Genomic DNA, 21,987 nt, shown 5'->3' on the forward strand with positions numbered 1-21,987 from the left:
GCTCTATCGTTGTGAAAATCGAATAATACCACCAAATGAAAAAGGCAGTCTTTCTGCTGCTGATTATGTTTCTCCCCAACCCAAGAAGCATTAACTAAATGTACAATGCATCATTTCCAGAGAGATTTGGCCTCCCATTTCATCGATGCGTTCGACAGTGTTATTAAATTCATCCTCATTTTTTGTCTCAAGCAGGCATATGCCTTTAGTGTTTGCCCCAATGAGCTTACGCAAAGGTTTTATCTGGTTTAAGATTGAAAGAAGAATCATAATAATTTTCTACAGAAGCAGGAATTTCAATCACCAACTTTATGGTGAACATAAGGGTCAAGAAGGTTCTTAGTTAAAAGAGACAATGGCCTAGTGTTTGTCAGGCTATGAGTCCACATCTACTTCTAGATCAATTGGCAATAGGAGTAATCAGCGTTACCAGCCTCGGACTTGGCTCGGTCTCGGTCAGGCCCAAATTGGGCTCGGAATCAGTCTCCGCAACCTGACTCAGCAATTAAAAAACCCATGAAATTCAGAGATTTTTAAGGATTTTTAAGGATTTTAAGTTTTTCCCATGCATCATTTAGCCAATTAACATCAAATACACAATAATTGAGATAAATAGAAGCTACTTTGCGCACATACAACTTTTCATAGATCACATAAGTATAAATGTGAATTTTTGAAAGAAAATAATTAAAGTTGAAGTGAATAACATAATAGAAATCTGAAATATAGTGTAATTGTCAAATGTCTACAATATCCACGGAATCAAAAGTTCAAAAAAAATATCAAAAGAAAGGTTCATAGTAGCCTATGTCTTCCTACGAGTATGCCTAAGATAGGTCATGGAAGACTCTAGAGCCATCCTCTCTCCCTGTGTCTGAAGTTGAACCTCAATGACATGCTCATCATGATCATCCTCTTCATCCTCATACTCATCCTCATTATCCTCATCATCAGAGTCAAATCCATCACTCTTGGCCTCAGCATCCTGCACTTGGTCTCCTCATGCTCTAGCCTCCTCCACTGCCATTGCCATTGCCTCGGCCTCTTGATCCACCTGATCAGCCCACTCCAAGTCTTCATCACTGAAGACAAGATCATCAACCTCTATGTTCCACCTTGCTTATATCATCAACCTTCTTCTTTCTCTATTCTTTGTGTTTGCAAGTGATAGAATGACCTTTTTAGGTCTTACTTATGATTTACATACCAAAAAAAACAAAGAAAAACATTTAAAAACTTTTTTTGGGTCCTTTTTGGACGCTGACTACCGGCTGAGTCAGCCGAGTCAGCCAAGACTCAGCCAAGATTCGGCCGAGTCCGAGTCAAGAGGCCATTTGCCTCGTTTTGCCTGGCTCGCCTCAAGACTCGCCGAGTCCTGTAACACTAGGAGTAATAATCAATGAAAAGGAAATAATTTTGTAAGAAGTGGAGACAATGTGTTGACTGGCTAGTCCAAAATGACAAAGGAGGTTTTCATTTTTAAGTTGGAATTCCATATGTATATATGCAGCGGAATCCATTCTAGGAAGAGAACTGGATTAGATGCATAAATCTTTGAAGTAACATGGTTAAATTGAAAATCACCATTGCCTTGCTGCTGAAGCAGATTGTCATGTCCCGCCCCGACCATCATAGCACTATTGACATTTTGTTTCTTTTGGACTTTGATAGTTAGACTCTAGATGACACATTATTAACCCCAATGGACATTAATATATTTTGATCCTTAGACTATTTGATTTCATGTTATGTTATTGGGACATTGATACCTATATCATTAGGCTATATGATGATTCCTTATGATGTTACTAGGACACTAATATTCTAAGTAGTTTTTATGATGTTATTCAGATATGCTTACTTACCTTCTTGATGATCCATATGTCATGATTAAAGGTTATGTCATACTCAAGTGAATGTTTGATTTTTGAATTGTGGTCTCCATATGGTGCTAGATTATCATGTCTTAGCATATTTAGAGTAACATTAAGAATTCATGTATCATTTGAATAAACTAGAATTGTATACTTATATTATATTTAATGCATTTCTTAAGGTAGATTAATTCCATAATTTTCTGTAAGAATAAATGATCATAATGTTTTACTATCTAGACTAGAGAATTGCTACAAATGTGAAGTGTGTAATGTGATATGAATGGAAATACATATTTCATATTAGTTATGTTATTCATTGATGATAGAATCTATGTGATTTATATTTACGTTATCATTTTATCACCTTATTCTTGGACTACTGATATTTGCAATAAGTGTGCAGGAAAGAAGCCCATGGATTTATGGAGAACCTTGCTAGGTGTTTGGAAAAACCAAGGTTAACCCTAAGGAGGGTATAACCTTTTTACCCTTGTATTTTATTTGTAAAACCAATTTGTGTGTATTATTGTGATTCTATAAAAGTAAATTTGTTTTTCTTGATGGCTTGCCAAGTGTGTTGTGTGTATTGTGGTGTCACTTGACACATGTTCTCCTTTGTAGCATGCTTAGTGGGATGGTAGGTGGTTGAGTGAACCAAGGAGTGGTTTGGTAGGATTTCTTTTTCCTAAGTGTATTTATGGGTCCAAGAGGGATTCTTTCCATGCTAGGTCGAATGCACACCTTTTGTAAATTTCTAGGAGGTTTACACCATCCCTAGGGGTAGTTTGAAGTCTTATTTTAAAGCCAATATGATATACCTAGGGGGTAGGGGCATTTTTAAGTATTATAAGCTTCCCTAGGCATTGAAAAGAGCACCCAAAAATTGTGGATTCCCAAGTTGGCCGAATTTGGAAACTTAAGCATCAAAAGAAAACATTCTTTAGGGAGAGTTGGTTGGAGAGTTCTTGGGGGGAGAATTTTTGGATAGATCTGGAAAAAGAATCTAAGTGGGGAAAATTTTGGAAAAGGGAAAAAAACAAGGAGAAGAAGATAGCTTAGGAGGAGGATTGCTGGTAAAAAGAGAGGGAGCTCAAATTTGCTTGGAAACCAGGTTGGTAACCTTATGTACCCTTGCTATGAAAGCTTGTTGTTAAGTAGATTATTTTTATTGTGTTATGCATGTGAGTTTTCTGTAATGTAGTTGTAATATGGTGTGTTGTAATGTTGTGTTGTGTAAGGTTGAGGGATCATGTTTCAGTTTTGGTGTATGTGTGTATTGTGATTTACTTTGTGTTGTGAATTCATGTGTTCTTGTTGCAGTTTTCTGTTTTGGGTGTGACAAGGTGAGTCTCATCTCTTGGGAGGGAAAGAGAGCCTTGTGAGGGTAAGGGGTGCATAGGGAATGTGTTGGGTGAGAGTCTCTCCTAAAGTAAGAGAGGGATGCCATATGGGTGTTATGGGCCCCATATGCCACCTTGCTGGAGTTATAAGTATTGTAAAGATGCCATGTGAGGGCATGTATGTGGTGTTGGGTTGCCTCGTGAAGGCATGTGTATAAAATGTATAGCCTAATGAAGGCATAGTTGCAGGTGGAGTCTCCTCAACATTCATTTTCCACCCTTACCCCTTGAGATGGATCTACATGTGATCCGAAGTGGTCTACCTTGGTTGGAAATTTTTGTGGTTTTATTTGTCAACTGTACAATATGTGAACAATTTTGTAATGTGAGCATTGTGTTGTAAATGGTTGTTAGTAATGTATGTCCACCTAGTCAAGGTTCTCCCTGCTCGGGGGTGGCTTTTAAAAGGCCTAAGGTTGGGAGGAGAGTACCATGGGCTTGTTGGTGTGTGTTGTACTGCAAGTTGTGATCTATGGATTGAAGACTTAAAGAGAAGAAGGATGTTGTCTTATTTTCATATGCAGCAAAAACATACTTCCAAGTGAATTCTTATTGTATTAGGGAGAGTCACCCTTGGGTAACTCCCAATCTTGTGTTTTATGACAGCTTGTAAGCTGGAAAATTGTATAAGTGGACTGTACTTGTTGATATGTTGCTACATTCAGTGATTAAAGAAATTTATATATCATGCACTATTCTATAGTATATAGAAATGAGTAAAGTTGTTATGTTTTTGTTTCTAAAATGATTCTATGAGAAAATGTGTCTCCATTTGAAATTGATACATTTGGTTATAAAAACATTTTGTTAGAATTTCAAATAATGTTCTGGTTGGAAGGAACTAAAGTGGTTAGTGAAGTTAGTTAAATGTATTGTAGTAATGTACATCAATATTGTAGATAAAGGAAAATAAATAAAAATAAATAAAATAAAATAAAAATGCTTTCATTGAAAAAGAAAAATATATTTATATTTGCTGGTTCCTTTGACTGTAATATTGGTGCACTACACAGATCTCAAACCTGTTCCATACATGGAGACTATATAATGATCCATTGGAGCTCCTTGAAGCATTGAGGCAGGTAAAAAGGATGACTATCATTGATCCTCAGAGGATGAACTTCATTGGCAATGCAATTGGCCATCAAATTGTGAAACTAGGAGATTGTAATATAGGATGCAACATTGCATAGTTTGGGTCTGTCTGCTTTTTCTAATACTCTTACACAATGATTTACATGAAACATGCAAGCAATTACAATTCCACCACTGCTCTCTCCTTTTTATAGAATCATCCAGCAGTATCAAACTTCACCTCTACATCACCTAAATTTGAGATCTCCAAATGCATCGTCTAACTTAAAGACTCGTGCATATCCATGTTGGGAATGTCAAAATTCAAGATTTGTGCACCACCATGTTGCAAATGTCAAACTTAAAGACTTGCAAAAAAGATGTTAAGGGGAAAAAATTCAATCAAATTTAGCTGTTAAAATAACCATCAATTATCCACATCTACTTTGAGGATATGGGGGAACTTGATGCTGAACCTTTGAATGTGTAGACTCAAATAAAGGTCAACAACAGCTTCTTTTGCTGACCTGGACTGATCGCTGATACTGATATGAACTTGCTAAATCACGATATCATCAAAACATGCATTGATCTGGTCCAATTTTCCTACAACTTCTTTCACTCAAGATGAACTAGCATCAAACCCTCAATATTTGATGCAACTATATAAGCCTGAGCGAACATCTTAAGTGGCTGAAATATAAACTGCAGATCTAGATCAATCATATACCTGTCATTTGATTCATTCTCCTTATCTTAATATCTTTCCCGTTGGCAGACCAACACGTTAACATCTAAATTCATGAACAGAAGCAAAGAGGTAGGTAAAAACTAAGGGTGAGAGATTTGCAAGAGGTTGATAGGAGAAACACTGTTGATTGTGAAGAAGTTTTAGAACATTAAAATCAATATAGTGAAGGGTCCTACTGAAACAGAACATGCATATTTAGTAATGCATGGGGTTCATAATGTCGAACAATGTATAAAAACATCAATGAAAGGACAGAGAATGAAGATTCATAGCAATGAAAATCTTCATTATAGATATGTATGGAGGAGAGACTGAAGCATCTGTAATAACGTTTTGTATGGATAAAAAACAAAAACCATGACAAGTACAATAGAAGCTTTAATAATATTAAAATAAGAAGGAAATGAACAAAAGGAAGTAAAGCAAGCTTTTGAGCAATCAAAAAATTTTCTTAATCTATACGTGTTAGTCATATAAAAAATACTTACTTTATCTCCTTTGTTAAGCACAAGGAAATCATACCCTTAATCTGGTTGACCCAACAACCCACCACTCTGTCAAAATTAAGAACAGCTATCATCTCTAAACGTGCTTAAGACTACAAATATTTTACAATGATTAAAACTACACCTTTCTACATGCAAATGACATTTCTGCCACCTTTCATGAACCTTCCAAGCAGCTACAGGCCTTACAAAGAAATACATACAGTGAATTCTTAATGTTAAGCCTTCCATTCAAGGTATCAGCATAGATAAGATCCAAAAAGTAGTTACATAACTTTCCAAGACAGTAATAAAACTCCTGAGTGCAGATGACAAGTGACATAAAAAGACTCCCAAACTAAACCTGCAATGATAGCGAAGATAATATTGCCAAAAGAATGTACAACTTCAAAAATAAAGGTGATTTCAATCTTTAATTCAGAAAACCAATGGTCCTCTTTTAGTATGTGCCATAGTTCATTTATAATCATAATTTACCTTGACAAAAATCAAATTATCTGATTTCTCTTCAATTTACCATAGAGCCTACTATTTTGCAAAGAAATAACCACACATGTTTCCATGGATAATGCATGCTGATATTGATCCATGTTCTCACCTTGTGTAAATTCTGATAAACTTGAGTTAGTATAAGGCCCATCATCCGCCAAATCTACATCAATCACTTCCTCTGATGATAACTTTGAACTGCCTGTATACATATAGAAAAATCGGCATGTAAAAACCAGATCCGATTATAAACTATACAGCATAATAACAATTTAAAACTCAAAAATGGTACAGAGATCATCCGATCATGAAAATGAGCTAGTTCAAACATGGAAATGACATTTTAGTCATCAAATTAAGCCCTCCAAATGATAAATAATTGATGAAATGATCTATAATATTGCATCCTGAAAACAGTAAAACTTTTACAAATTATTGTGTATGACATGCAGTTCAACGATAGAATACAAATCCATCCAACACAGGCATCAAAGCAGATTAACATGTTCAAAGTTTAAAAATACAATGGTTTCATAACAAAGCTAAATTCAATAAGAAAGTAAATATCTAGAATTAATAGATAGTATATTCTGCAATCCCCTAAACCACTATAGTTTTCTGCAGCTAAAAGTTTTTTTTTTTTTTTTCACACTAATCACATATCTTCCAAGTAATTTTTGCACTGGTCACGAAACTTCCAAGCAGATTTCAGCAGTAGAAAAAGAGCATGTTACAATCAATTTTGGATGCTGAGCCTGTCAGAAATCACTGTGTGACATAAAATAATGTATTAAATAATAAATTGACATCTCAGTTAATAATATGGTAGTTTTTAGTTAGTTATGAGTTAGTTTGGATAGTTAAACAGTTGAATGGCTTTACAAATCCATAGAATGTAATCACTTGTATGTTGAATACAGCTGAGTGGATTTGAGTCTTGGACCTTTGTTTAGTCATTTCCAATATGGTTTTAGTGCAAGTGTGTCATGACCCTATCTACAGATTAATCTAAGTTTCCGATTCGGGTTCGGGGACGGATTCGAGTTCGGGTTTGTGGGTTCGGGCAAAAAAAAATTCCCATTTGGGTTCGTGGGTGGGTTCGTGAGTATATATATATATATATATATACATATGTGTGTGTGTGTGTGTGTGTGTGTGTAAATGTATATGTGTGTGTGTGTGTGTGTGTGTGTGTGCAAAAAAAAGAGAAACATGCATAGTTGTAAAACTAACTTATGAAGTCATTTCATAGTATGAAATTTGAATATATCAATGTTACTTGATCATTGATCAATGCCAAATGTCAAAGATAAACATTAAACACTCGCTCATTAATCAATGTTAATATTGTAAAGAAAATCATACATTGAAAATATTAAAAAAATGATATTTTAATGTAATTTGAAACACTTTTATGGCCCACAGTCCCAATTAGGAACCCTGCCCAGACCCGGATCTGGACCCAAGCACGAATATGAACCCAGACGAATCCGGATTCAGACCCGAGCTCTAGGGTCCGAAACCGGTAACTTAGAGATTAATTGAATTTGCATATAAATTTAGAAAATTGTCTTCTCAATGTTCTATATCGTGACAAGGAAAGACGTTACAATACAATCTTGATGCTAAAGTAAAAAAGTTGTCATCATAGGATAATATAGGACACAATGCAGAAGCAATTAGAATACTCAATGAAATATGTGGATATTTCTTTGACCCTATTGTATGTATGAAATATCAGGATATTCCCATCTGCATATCTAAAGCGATGCTCCTTGGAAGTTTCACATGGCAACATGCTCTATGATGGACTTCATGGTCAACCAAGGATTCTTGAGTGAGGATAAGATGATATAAAAGATATGTTGAGGAGCAGTCCAATCAAACAAGTCTGAGATTGCAGCAATCACCGTTATGTCTGAGAAAAGACTACATTGATAAGCACATTAGTGATTGTCGGTGTGGGTTTTTTGTTTTCCTTATGATAAAGGGTAATGATTTTTTCCTACGCACATTGATTTAAGCTTGCTTGTTTATTAGGAGCGGTTAATATGAGGACACGTGGCAAAATACTTAAGCTACATTTGTCACACACTCCCGATCATGGATAGTTGAGTCACACGCCCACTTTTGGCTTGTTGTGCCACCTCTCATAACCACTATTTTGTCATTTACTATGTGGGTAATGGGGCAGCTAGGGTTCTCAACCTTCTTTGGCTTTATTTTCCACCTTTCGTTACTCCTTTTTATTTTCATGGAAGGAAGTTATGCCACCTATTTTGACATTTACCAAGAAGGTAAAACCTCCCACCTTTTATGGGGAATGGAAGTTAATGAACCTCTTGGTTGTATATGGCTTTATTTTTATATATAATAAGCACTTAACTCCCACCTTCACAAGTTTGGTGGTAGCTTGGTGAGACTTCACAAGTTCAACGGTAGCTTGGTGAGAGTCTTCTCAAAAAATATGTCTCTATTTTTCTCTCATTTCACATTTCTCTTCATTCACCTATTTTAATCTTTTATCATTTGTTGCTTTAAGATTGCATGTGACCTATGACCGACATCAAATCCTGGCTCAGTTCTTGCTTCTCACAAAATCTAACAACAATTGCAATGTCTAATAATAAGAACAACGGCTAGGAGAGAACATTATCAGCAATTTTTGACAAGCAATACCAAAAGCATGATATTTACTAATCAGAGAGCGATGGGTATAAGAATGACTACCTTATCAACAATCAGATGTTCCATGACTAAGATTAATCATTCATCATTAAGTGGTGGAGATACACAATGCTAGCCAAAGGTCAGAAGTTATAAGTGAAAACTAATAATAATAATAAATAAGTGCATTGATCATTATAACTGGTCCTGATTACATCATTTAAGGGTGTGATAAGAAATCACTATCAAAAGGATGTCATACTAACGTTGCAACAAAGAATGAGATATAAAAAGACTTCAGTATCACTTCAAGAACGATCAATAGAGAGAATATAAAAGAAGACAGCAGAATAATTCAAGTTATCGACTCCTTGGTATAAGTATCATCTGATATGTGTATTGGATAATAAGTATCTTTATGACTATTTATTGTCTGAACTTTGCATACAGTTTAGAGATATAATTTTAATAAGTGATTATTTATATGTAGACATTCCTCCACACTTAAATGCATCTACATATTAATGGTTTAATATGCATTTTTATCTAATTTAGCAATAATAGGCTGTCATAGGGTTTGCCGAATTTTCAACATAAGATTCGAAATTCGGTGAACCCATAAATGTGAGAAAAATTCACTCAAGTTCGTCAGAAATTTGTATGGCAGCAAATTTGTTGTCGGTTTTTAGAACAAATAATTTATTTCTGTGCTTTGCAGGGATTTTTTACAAAATATACTTATACAATTATGCCCTTCGTTTGCTGAAAAATGCATCCACCTGATCATGACTGAGAGTGAACGATGGCTAAGGCAAAAAAATTGTCATGACTTGGAATATGTATCTGTCTGATCTGTTGTAGCCTGTTGCATCTAAACACTCATTTATGAACTGCAGAGAGGCCTTGACTGAAGGGTTCGCGTGTAAGTCATTTGAAGGGTCGAAGCATTTCGCTCAACCTTCCCATTCCTGCGCTCAATCTTGCCCAGCTCCCAACGGCCATTTCAAGCATTAACGGTAAGTTTATAATGATTTTCATTTTATTTTTTAGGTTTCAAATTTAGTTTTTAATTAGATCTTTTTAAATAGTAAATATTATTGTAACTTTCAATATTTCAAGTTTATAATGTTATTATAATATATGTTATTTTATTAATTTTTATCAATAACAAAATATTTTTATATATATTTTTTAGGAAGACAATTATATTTATCATGTATATTTTATTAGCAAAATACCAATGTTCTATATTTTATTCATGATTATTAATATTTTTATTATTTTATTTCTATAATGTTTAAGTTTTATTTTATTATTAAAAATTAAATAGGAAGATTATTATTATTTTATTTTAGTTTTATTTATTAGTAAGGAAAAATAAAAAATATTATACTTTTGTTTTATATTTTAAAAAATATGATTGATTTTATTTTGTTATGTTTTAATTTAAAATATTATACTTTTGTTTTATATTTTTAAGTATATAGTTGATTTTATTTTGTTATGTTTTAAGAAATTAAAGCATATGATTTCGTAGTTTTATTTTGTTTTTTTAGTTTTATATTTTGTTTTACATATACAGTTGGAGAGATGTCTTGTATTGTAGATTTGAATTGAAAAGTTCTTTGCATGAAATTCATAAATAGTAATAACAAATAACATATACATATTTTTTTTTTGAAATTTAATGCCGAATATTTTTTGAATTTTTCGCCTTGCCGAATTTTATCTGAACTTCATAGCTATCAAACTCAAACTCGAACTTGAACCTTGTGACTTATATAATAGGTATATTACCAGCTCAATGACTTAAAATAAAAAGTATGTATAAGATGCTACATATATTTTGGTTGTAATCAACCATGGTAAGAAAATTGAAGTAGTCACAGTTGGGAGAATGATGATGAGGCCACCTAAGCACGTTGCCTCGTGGTTGTGACTAGAGAGTCCCCGCGGGGCCAAAGGAGGGCAAAGTAGACTGCCTTTGGACTTGGGAAGGATGAGCTTCTGAGACGCCTTGTTGTGGATGCTCGTTACAATCCCTACCATGGTAAATGGTTGTTCAATCATTAGAAGCAAGTTAGGAGTGTTGAGATGAAGGAGAATAGCAACAAGACCACACACTAGGAACACGGTATGTACGACACAAGCCCCAAAGGTGGTGATAAATTCTCTCTCGGACCTAGGGTAGGAGGTTTTTGGGGCACCTCATTAACTCACCCTACCCTATCACTCCTATGATTAGGACACTTTCAAGTTAACTCTAAAATCTATCGAATTGGTTTATATCCTTAATATATGTTACTTCCAGTTTAAAGAAACCTAATTATTACATTATGATTATAAACAAGTTGCTTTGATCTCTGGGGCCGTGTCTCGAAGATTGAGACACATCTCCAATACCAAAGACTTTGTCGGAGATTTCTCTAAAAGTCAAAAATCAGTATACATAGTTCCAAGACTCAATGAGTCCTAAGACGGATTTCCTTTGACGAGTCTGGGGGGACTCAGATTTAAACTAATTCGAGCCTAGGTGAGACTTATTGGACCCGCCAAGTCCGAGTGAGTCTAGATGCTCAAACTCAGCCAAAACATAATGTTTTTTGTTTAAGCCTGAAAGCTTTGATGCCTTTTAGGTTTAGGATTCCAGATTATACATAAGATGCAACATTTAACTGCCCATCTATGTCTTTAAGTCAATCTCATTCTTTTTATAGAGTATATATATATATATATATATATATATGAAATATAACATTTAAGTATAAGTCATATTTTAAGTTATATTTCATGTAGATATTGTCAATATGTTTGAAAGTGGTTTTAGATCTCTAGGAGTGACAATGCAAATTCTAGGTTTTAGAAGATCTTAAAACATTTCAAACTTTATCAAATTTCAATAATCAGTAGGCTTCTATCAATATTTTTACCCTCTCTATCCAACATGCTTTATTTTCTTTGAACTCTAGACCTATCTCTCTTTGTATCACTCTTCCCCTATCCCCTCTCTCTACCTCTCTTAATCTCGCTCTCTCCTCTCTCCCTCAAGATCTAGACCTATCTCTCTCTTTCTCTCTCCCCCTTTCAAAGGGTAAGGGGTGCTAGCCTCAACCTCATTTTGATGTTCCACCAAACCCCATCAAACTATAAGTCTAAGTAAAAGGTCAGTAATAAATCATTGTCATAAAATTTTGCATAATACATACCCCTTGTGAGCATTTGCATATTTATAGTTAAAAAATATTATGGCTGCTATATCATCCAGGACCTATGTTAGATGCCTTCATAGGAATGACTAGTGCTCCTTCGAGCTAAGCCATAGACTTGTAGTTTTTGTTTTGATGTTTTTTTGGAATATTTGAAGTCATTAATTTCATATTCCACGACTTTTGTATACATTTGAAAAATATTTATAAATTGGTCATATTATTTCTCAAAACTAGAGTGTGTTAAAGATGCAAAAATGTGAGGGAGCCCTCTACAACTGTACGACTCTTAGGGCGACGTGTTTGCCCCTATCATTTTCGTACTTGCTGAGGACTCCTCCTCATGGCTTCCCTTTGTATCCTGTATTGCCTTCTATTTTGTGCTTGAGTCAAGGTGGTTTTTGTGCTTTATTGTTTTATCATTACATTTCCATCCTTTCCTTTTAAAGATTTAGGGTTCATTACTTTTGATTTTGTGTGCTGAAAAAGTTGGGTGTTTTATGTCATTGGAGTCGGGCTCTCTCTTCTCCTAGCCTGGTTCACTTGTGCAAGGGATGACCTTGCCAAATAATGATGGCAATGTCAAGCACGGTATGGACATTGATAAGGCTAGCAATAATGATGGAAATTTGGTTAATGGTATTGAAAAAAATGAGGTTTCTTAAACGAATACTGCCAAACCTTTATACAAGGTGGTGGTTGTTGAATAATCACGGTCAAAGTGTCCTCCCTCGGCCATATTTAATGGAGTATTTTGCAAGAAAGAACATGACTTTGGAGTACCCGGAGTCGATGGAGATAGACTAGGTGGGAGAGCAGTGAAGGAAGGAGGAGCCACCGGAAATGTTGGAGATGATAAGCATGCTACCCATGACCTTAAACTCTCTCCCTTTCTCCTAATGAGGACACGGTTAACACCATTAGAAAAAAGAACAATCGAGATTGAGAGACATTGTTACCGCTTTTGTTTGTGTTGAATTGGAGTCTCTTCCTTCTCGTAAGTTTTTTGATGATTGGATAGCTAATATTTGGGGAAGAAAATTAGGGATTCAAGTTAGTTTTTGCAAAATGATTCAAAAGGGCTTATTGTGGTTTTTTCAAGTCTCATGATATGTAGGATAGGGTGTTGAAGAAGAGTTACTGGAATGTGAGTCGTTCCCTTTTTTGGGCTTTTCAATGTTAGTGTAGTTTTTTATTTTTCCTATTTTGCTAGGTTTTTCCTACACTTTTAATAATCTCGCTTAGGTTAATAAAGCATGTCTTATTAGGTGAATGGTTGTGAGGTGTCACCTTCCTACATGTGAGCATCCATTAGCTATCTTGGGAAGATACTTTTCTATCTTTAGTCCGATAGATGGTTGCTCCTCATTGGTTGGTGTTGCCACCTCCTCCCTCTTCCTAGCCTATATAAGCATGCTACCTAGCTTGTATTTGCATCGCTTAGTTTTTGCATCCTCTTAATGCTATTTTGCTTCCAGCATTTGCATTACTCTCTTGGACACTAACTCTATGTTGCTATTTTGATTTTGTATCATTTGCATTCATAGTTTAGATATTTATTCTTTGCACTAGTTTTCTGGGTTATTAACCTTTTCAGATTCTAACATGGTATCAGAGCTTTTCTATGTGCAAGAGTAGATTTTAGTTTCCTTATTTGAGAGATTCGGGGGGGGGGGGGGGGGGCTAATAAACTTTATTGTAGTTTTTTGAAAAACGAAGTATGCTCTTCTCTTGCATCTTTGGATGATCTTGAGAATCATAAAAAATTTGACAAAAACAATTTTTTTCTAAGGTTTCAATCTCAAATCTGACAACCAACTTGCATATTTGGAGTTTTCAATCAGTATTGCAGGTTCCAGCATGCCATTGATGGACTTAGAAAGCTGATCCAACATTTGCATGTCATATTTTGGTTGCTGGGGTCGTTTCTTAATTTTTGGAGCCGTTTTTTACTAATAAAAGCTTCTGATTTACACTACAGCAACATCTTCTGTACATCAGCAAGGAAAACGCTTTCTAAGTTTTGTTCGCAGCACCAAAAAATCATCTGGGTATCTTTTAGTTTTTGCATCCAAGCTGTATATTTTGCAGAATCGAACATGAAAAGCTACAGCCATACCCCTCTCCATTGGCAGTCGCAAATTTGAACACAATTTTCAAATGTCTCGTTCTTACTCATACGGACTCCAATTTTGATGATTCTTGTTATGAACTTGGCTTTTTTTTTGTGCTCTATCCACTAGTGGAGTTGTTTTTTGATTTTCATGCATGAATTCTTCAAAAATTGCAGATTATCGACCGTGACTGTGCACAGTTCTCATTTTGGAAACTTCAAAGGATCATAACTTTCTCATACGACCTCGTATCAGGGCGATTCTTTTTTTGAAAGTGCATGATTTTCCGAGTAGATCGTAGTGGTGCTATTTGTTTCTTTGATTATTGTGCCTAAGTTTCACTTTTAGCATATGCTCTTCATGAGGGTTTGTAATGCATTGAAATCAAGACCACTAAGTATTTCTTTCTAGTGGTAGTTGTAAACGCACTAAACTAAAGTGCCAAATCATATTTATTTGGGGGGGTTCTTTGATTGAGTAAAAAGGGGGGGCTTTGTCGTGGTTGGATTCTCTTTTTTTAGCATTTCTTCTCTGCATTTCTTCATCATGGATCAAACAAATATGCCCATCCTAACTCCATACAATTACTTTGAGTGGAAATCACGCGTGACAATTCACTTAAGAAAAGCTAGATTAAATGAGATAACTATGGGACTTGAAACTGAACCTGTTAAAGATGAGGACAAGCCTAAGTAGTTTAACAAATGTGATGAGGCATATGGAACATTGTGTTTGTCTATTTCTCCTGTCTTGCTATTTCACATTGAGTCTTTGGATACACCAAATGAAGTATGGACAAAGCTAGAAACACTATTTGGCACACAAAATTCAATGAGGGGTCATATGTTGGAAAATGAATTAATTAGTTTAAGTCCAGGCAATTTCAACACAATCCAAGATTTCTTCACCAAATTGAAATCACTAAGGCTGCAGTTAAAACAATGTGGAATTGAAAAGAAAGATGAACAACTGATTCTTAGTATTCTCTCTAAGCTAAGTTCAGAATATTCTGTGTTTGTCTCTACCTTCTATGCTACTAAAGGTGCACTTGGTAGTCAATTCACCATGCCATCTCTAGATGACTTTGCTGTCAATCTTACTCGAGAACAGGACAAGCTAATCCAGATGAGCACTCTTAAGTCCTCTAAGTCACATGCCTTAGCAGCCAATCAAGGCACAAAAGAACAAAAAGGACAAAGTAGTAACAACAATAGTAAGGATGAGAAACAAAATAATAGTGAGGAAAAGAAGGATCAGATACCAATTGCTTCAAAAGCAACTATTGATACCTCATCCTCTAAGGGCGATAAGCCTAAGAAAGAAAAGGTTAAATGTTCTTATTGTAAAAGACTCGGTCATGATGAACATAAATGTTTGAAGAAACAAATTGATTACTTGACATACATTCTTGAGAAGAATAATATTAGTGTTCCTGAGTTTATCAAACAAAGTTCTAATGAAGAGTCTAACAAGGCAAAAGAAAACAACTAAGGGAAAGGAAAGGGCAAGGCTCTTGTTGCAGTTGCTTCCTCACCATCCACTTGGTTTCTTGATTCGGGTGCTTCGCACCACATGGCTTCATCTAAGAAAGAACTTGCATCCTTGGAGCCATGTACTATGCCTTCTATTTTGATGGCTGATGACACTCCTGTTGAGGTGTGTGGGAGAGGGTCTGTTGATGTGGGGGATGGCACATTCCATGATGTTCTTTGTGTACCTTCATTATCAACCAATCTTCTATCAATATACCAGATCACTCACACAGGTTCAAGCAAGCAGGTTGAGTTCACTCCTGATTCAGTGGAGATACGTGAGTTGCATAGTGATTCTGTAGATGCAATTGGGAGAGCAGATCATCAGTCACGACTCTATCTGTTTTCTCACTTTGTTCCTAGTCCTCCTTCATCTGTTTTGCTCACTCACTCTAATGATGTGAGTAAATTATGGCATGAGCGGTTTGGCCATCTTAGCTTCCGCTATTTGCATCAGCTCAACCAGCAGAGCATGGTCACAGGGTTGCCTTCGATTCAATTCTCAGGAGGTGTTTGCCAAGGTTGCATTCTTGGTAAACATCCTAAGGAAAAGTTTGACAAAAGTAAGGCATGGAGAGCTTCACAGATACTAGAGTTAGTTCACAGTGATTTGGCTGGTCCATTTCAACATCCTTCTTTCAGCAGGGCCCGATATGTCCTCACATTCATTGATGACCTTTCTCGATATACATGGGTGTACTTTCTCAAGCAAAAGTCAGAGGTATTTGATCATTTTCAAGACTTCAAAATTTTTGTAGAAAAGCAATCTGGGAAAGCCATCAAGGTTTTGCGCACAGACGATGGTGGTGAGTATGTCAACCATCGGTTTGAAAGATTTTGCACTTCAGAGGGGATTAATTTACAACATTCAGTTCCATACAATCCTTGACAAAATGGTGTTGTAGAACAGAAGAATAGATCCTTGAAGGAAATGGCAAACTGTATGATTCACTCTAGATCTCTTGCACCACAGTATTGGGCAGAAGCCATTAACTATGCTTGTTATATCCAGAACCGTGTTCCTCACCGAGCCTTGAAGGGAGTTACTCCTTTTGAAACTTGGAGCGGTCAAAAACCATCAGTTAAGCACTTTCGAGTTTTTGGCTCCCCTGCATGGGCCCACATTCCTACAGAGAAACGTAAGGCCTTGGATCCGCAAAGTAGACCTTGCATATTTGTAGGTTATCCTGATGGTGTGAAGGGTTATCGATTGCTCCACCCTACTACACATGAGTTATTCATTGAGAGGAGTGTTCAATTTGAGGAGGGATCTTCAAGCTCGCTTTCTATCACTTCTCCAACTCCTTCTACCTTGACATTAGAGTCACTTGGAATACATGACAAATCTTCTGATGAGTCAGATTCACCTGAACAGTCTTCTACCTCTGCTTCTGATGCAGAAAGTGATTCAGAGAACTCACCTCCTTCCTCTCCTAGTCATCATTCTGAGGTTAATGATTCCCCTCCAGATTCTCCATCTTCTTGTCCACTTTGGGCTAGACAAACCTTGCAATCTGCAAGTGATTGGGTTGGGGATCCATCAAACACCAGGCGAACTCGTTCACAATTCCAGGATGCTCCACATGTCTTCATTGCTACTACCTTAGATCCACAGTCCTTTCATGAGGCTTCTAGTATTCCTGAGTGGGATACAGCTATGCAGGAAGAGTATAGTTCCTTGATGAGGAACCACACTTGGGATCTTGCCCCTCTTCCTAAAGGAAGAAAACTTGTTCGATGTAAGTGGATCTATCGAACAAAATTTGCAGCAGATAGTTCAGTTGATAAACACAAGGCTCGCTTGGTCGCCAAAGGATTCTCCCAGGTTCCTGGGATTGACTACTCTGAGACTTTTGCGCCAGTTGCCCGAATGAACTCCATTCGAATTGTTCTTGCCATTGCTGTAGCTAATCATTGGGAAGTACATCAGATGGATGTGAAGAGTGCTTTTCTTCATGGAGACCTTCATGAGGAGATCTACATGGAGCAGCCACAGGGCTTCCTTCAGGATTCTTCACTTGTGTGCCATCCTCAAAAGTCTCTCTATGGCCTCAAACAGGCTCCTTGGGCCTGGTATGCCAAGATGGACTCCTTCCTTCTATCAGTTGGGTTCACTCAGTGCCATTGTTATCCTAATGTCTACATTTTGCAACAGGGTGATTCACTTCTATTTTTGGTTTTGTATGTTGATGACTTGCTGATCACAGGAAGTTCTTCACCCACCATTAAGGTTGTCAAAGTGGCCCTTTAGGACAGTTTTTTGATGACTGACTTGGGCTTGTTGCATTACTTTCTCAAGATTGAGATCCTTCAGTCTCCTTCTAAGATCACCATCACACAGTCCAAGTATGCTCTAGATTTACTCTCGAGGTTTCATATGGTTGACTGTAACCCTACTCCAACTCCCTTCCTTTTTGGAGTCAAACTTGAGGCTCAATGTTCTTCTCCACTTGTTGATGGCACTTTGTGCCGCCAACTTGTTGGGAGTCTCATTTATCTGACTCATGCGAGACCTGACATCTCCTATGCTGTAGGCATGGTCTCTCGATTCATGCAAGAGCCCCATGAGCTACACTGGGAAGCAGCCAAGCAGATCCTTCACTACATTCAGGGTTCTCATAGTTGTGGGATTCACTACGTAACAGGTATTGAGCTTGATTTGGTGGGCTACACAGATTCAGATTGGGCAGGTGATTCTGAGGATCGCAAGTCTACTTCAAGGTATAGCTTCTCACTTGGGTCAGGGCCTGTTTGTTGGTCGAGCAAAAAGCAATTTGCTATTGCTCTATCTTCTACTGAGGCTGAGTATCGTGGGGCTGTAAATGCCGCCACTGAGGCCATTTGGCTTCAACATCTTCTCACTGAGTTTGGTATCCAGATTAGACGGCCATCAGTCATATTTTGTGACAACCAGAGTGCCATTCAAATCTCACGAAATCCAGTTCATCATCAGCGGACCAAACACATAGAGGTCCACATGCACTACATCCGAGAGCTCATCCATGGTCATGTCATTGGCCTTCACTATTGTCCGACTTCCGAACAAGTTGCTGATATCTTCACCAAACCCTTCACTGAGAGCAAGTTCCTTCATTTGCGAGCTTTGTTGGGGGTGCGGGATGCTTCATCTTTTGGGGGGGCCTCTTCCTCCCACTCGGAGTCCTAACTTTTTTTGGGGGGTCTCTTTTCTCTTTCTTTTGGGAAATCTTATGTACATGGGTACCTCATCAAGCTTGACTTGCCGAGACCCATTTCTACATCCACCTAAGCTTCACTTATGGGGGGGTGTTAGTGTAGTTTTTTATTTTTCCTATTTTGCTAGGTTTTTCTAACACTTTTAATAATCTCGCTTACGTTAATAAAGCATGTCTTATTAGGTGAATGGTTGTGAGGTGTCACCTTCCTACATGTGAGCATCCATTAGCTATCTTGGGAAGATACTTTGCTATCTTTAGTCCGATAGATGGTTGCTCCTCATTGGGTGGTGTTGCCACCTCCTCCCTCTTCCTAGCCTATATAAGCATGCTACCTGTCTTGTATTTGCATCGCTTAGTTTTTGCATCCTCTTAATGCTATTTTGCTTCCAGCATTTGCATTACTCTCTTGGAGACTAACTCTATGTTGCTATTTTGATTTTGTATCATTTGCATTCATAGTTTAGATATTTATTCTTTGCACTAGTTTTCTGGGTTATTAATCTTTTCAGATTCTAACATTCAATGGTCTGCTAAAGGGAATGTCAAGCAAGTTGTAGCTCGCTCTTCACCCCATTCAATTTAAATTAAAATATTGCAGCCTGAATTTTGGCCTTTCATTCCTTAGATTGTTCACCCTCTTGGGTCAGTTTTGCAAAATGAAAATTTAAAGCACACACTTCCCACTCTTAATGTTAGAATTTTGATTGCTTTAGCTCCTGAGATTGAATTTCTTGAAGTTATTTCGATGGAATTAGATGAAGAAAAGTTTGTGTGGGAAATCTCCCTTTTAGGGAATTCAGGGTCTTGTTTTCATTGTAAAAAGAATGGACATACCCAAAAGGATTGTTCAGCTCTAAAAAATGTGCAAAACCCTAAGTTTGACATTAACACTAATTCGAAGAAAGTTGATAAGTCCGACATTGTAGAGAATGTTGCTAACCCTAATACAGAAAATGTATGCGATGTAAAATAAGGATATTTGTATATATCTTAATATTGATAATTCTGCCAAAAATGGATCTTTTTAGGAAACAACTAATAATGGGAAATTTGTTAATTTAAATAATCCTCTTTTTGAGGTGGTACCAGCCTCAAATAATGGCACCACCAAGCCACCAGCCGATTGGCAATTAGATCCTAGTAATGAGAAGAGCATTTTCGAGGGTCCTCACAAGTCTTCACTCCCACCTAGGTTAAATGCACAATAAATTGCTCTCAATTCCATTAAAGAGAGCAGAGTATGCTAGGAGGGCCTTTAATGGTCCTTTAAACAATGATAAAAACCTAACTGGGACTCTTAAATCTGTTATTGAGAAGAATGTAAATAACGTAGAAAGTGAAACTTTGAATGAATCTCCATTTATTGAAGTGACTAATAAATCCTCTAAAAAAAGAGGAAGATAGTTGAGAGACAATCTCTCTCTAATGACAGTAAGAAATCGGGTAAAGATATCCCAGACTATTTTAACTAGCTTTATAATAACTCCAAGTCACAACAATCTAGATGATGCACATACACAGTTGGAATGTAAGAGGCCTTGAGATGCCAGATAGGAAGTCTTTGGTGAGGAAATGGTGTAATAACCTTAAATTGAAAGACATTATATGCCTCCAAGAGATTTTGATTGTTGATTTTTAGGCCTACAGCATTTTAAAATTCCTATGGGATCACTCTATTGGATTTTATTCCAATTATACCGTAAGGGTGGCACTGTTATCATGGTAGGTCCTCAATCGGTAGATAAAATCATTGCAAATGGTGTATCTCCCTATTAGAGAGCTTTAAGGATCACTTTCAAACATAATGATACCACTATTGGAGTTTGTAATACTTATGCCCCTAATGACTATAAGGACCGAGCATATTTATGGGAATGGCTAATCTCTGGCCTTCCTAAGGCCCACTGGATTTTTGTGGGAGACCTTAACATGGTGGAAAATAAAGAGGATAAACGTAGGGGTAATTTGCACAATTGGAAAGGGAATGAACTTTTTTTCTGACCTAATTTTAAGAGAAATTTCACAATTGTCAATCCTTTTGCTTCTAAAAAGAATTTCGTCAATGATATATGGTTCAGATGGTGCAACAATCAAAAGAGACACCAAAGAGTCTATTGCCGGTTGGATACAATTTATGTAGAAATCCCTACCTTTTGTTGTGAAGCTAAATCTGCGCATGCTCCAGTTTGTGTCTCCCCAGTTTCTATGTCAGAGCATTACCAAATTCTGCAAGTGTGCACCTGGAGGGCTCTAGTGACAGTATTGGTAGAGGGAGGAAGAATGGTTCTTTCAAACTTAATGTGTCATTACTTAATGATGAGGATAGTGATGATGCTATCAAGATGGTAACTAGCTTAAGTAAATTATGTAAACAAGGTATGAGGCCTAAGGAGAGATCATCTTCAATGGTAGATGCATGGAGAAAATTATATCAGATTATCGGCAAGAAAAAAGCTTCTGATAGGGTTAGAGATGAGCAAGAATTGAATAGCATTGAAAAAGATCTGCAAATTATAAGATTTGATCCTTAGTTGGAAGAGTTGTTAGTTTGTGTCAAGGAACAGTTAAGGAGGTTGCAGCATTATAAGATCAAAGGCCACAAAATCATGGCCAAGATGAATTGGATGAAGGATGGTGATAAAGGTGCTAAGTATTTTTTCAATATTATTAGAGCCAAACACAAAAGGCAACTGATTGATGGGATCCAAATTGGAGAAGATATCTGAGATGATCCAAGTAGTGTTAAGGAAGCATTCTATAACTTTTATAAAGATCTTTTCACATCTGAATATAATGAGAACAAGAGATTAGCTTTGGAGGGGTGTCTAAAGCTCATTCCTAAGAAAATATCAGCAAAGGAAGCTAGGAGACTGGACAGTCCTATCAATCTTGAAGAGATAGAAAATGCAATAATCTCCTTAGCTAATGATAACTCACCAGGTCCTGATGGCATCCCAGCTGAATTTTACAAACACAATTTGGATTGGATTGGTCCTGAACTATTGGAGCTTTATAAAGATGTATTTGATCAAGGCACTCTAGGGGCAGATATCAACCAGGGAATTATTAAAATTCTACCCAAAGTTGGTGATAAGACTCAAGTTAAAAATTGGAGGCTTATTACTTTGCTAAATCTATCATATAACGTTATTGCTAAGGTACTAGCAAGGAGAA

At 36.6% G+C, this 21,987-nt stretch overlaps 1 protein-coding gene across 2 annotated transcripts in view; it reads right to left on the bottom strand.

Annotated features, from left to right (window-relative positions):
• LOC149569312 (RAD3-like DNA-binding helicase protein) overlaps positions 1-21,987 on the bottom strand; it is a 266,529-nt gene that overhangs the window by 120,531 nt on the left and 124,011 nt on the right. For both annotated transcript variants that reach the window (XM_089822038.1, XM_089822037.1), the window contains exon 20: positions 6,207-6,299. In XM_089822038.1, the coding sequence (XP_089678164.1) occupies positions 6,207-6,299 (93 nt within the window). The remainder of the gene's footprint in view (positions 1-6,206; positions 6,300-21,987) is intronic.

Source organism: Cupressus sempervirens, chromosome 3 (assembly GCF_028749045.1).
Source record: "Cupressus sempervirens isolate cs-2001-9-10 chromosome 3, ASM2874904v1, whole genome shotgun sequence".
In the NCBI taxonomy this organism is placed as follows: Eukaryota; Viridiplantae; Streptophyta; class Pinopsida; order Cupressales; family Cupressaceae; genus Cupressus; species Cupressus sempervirens.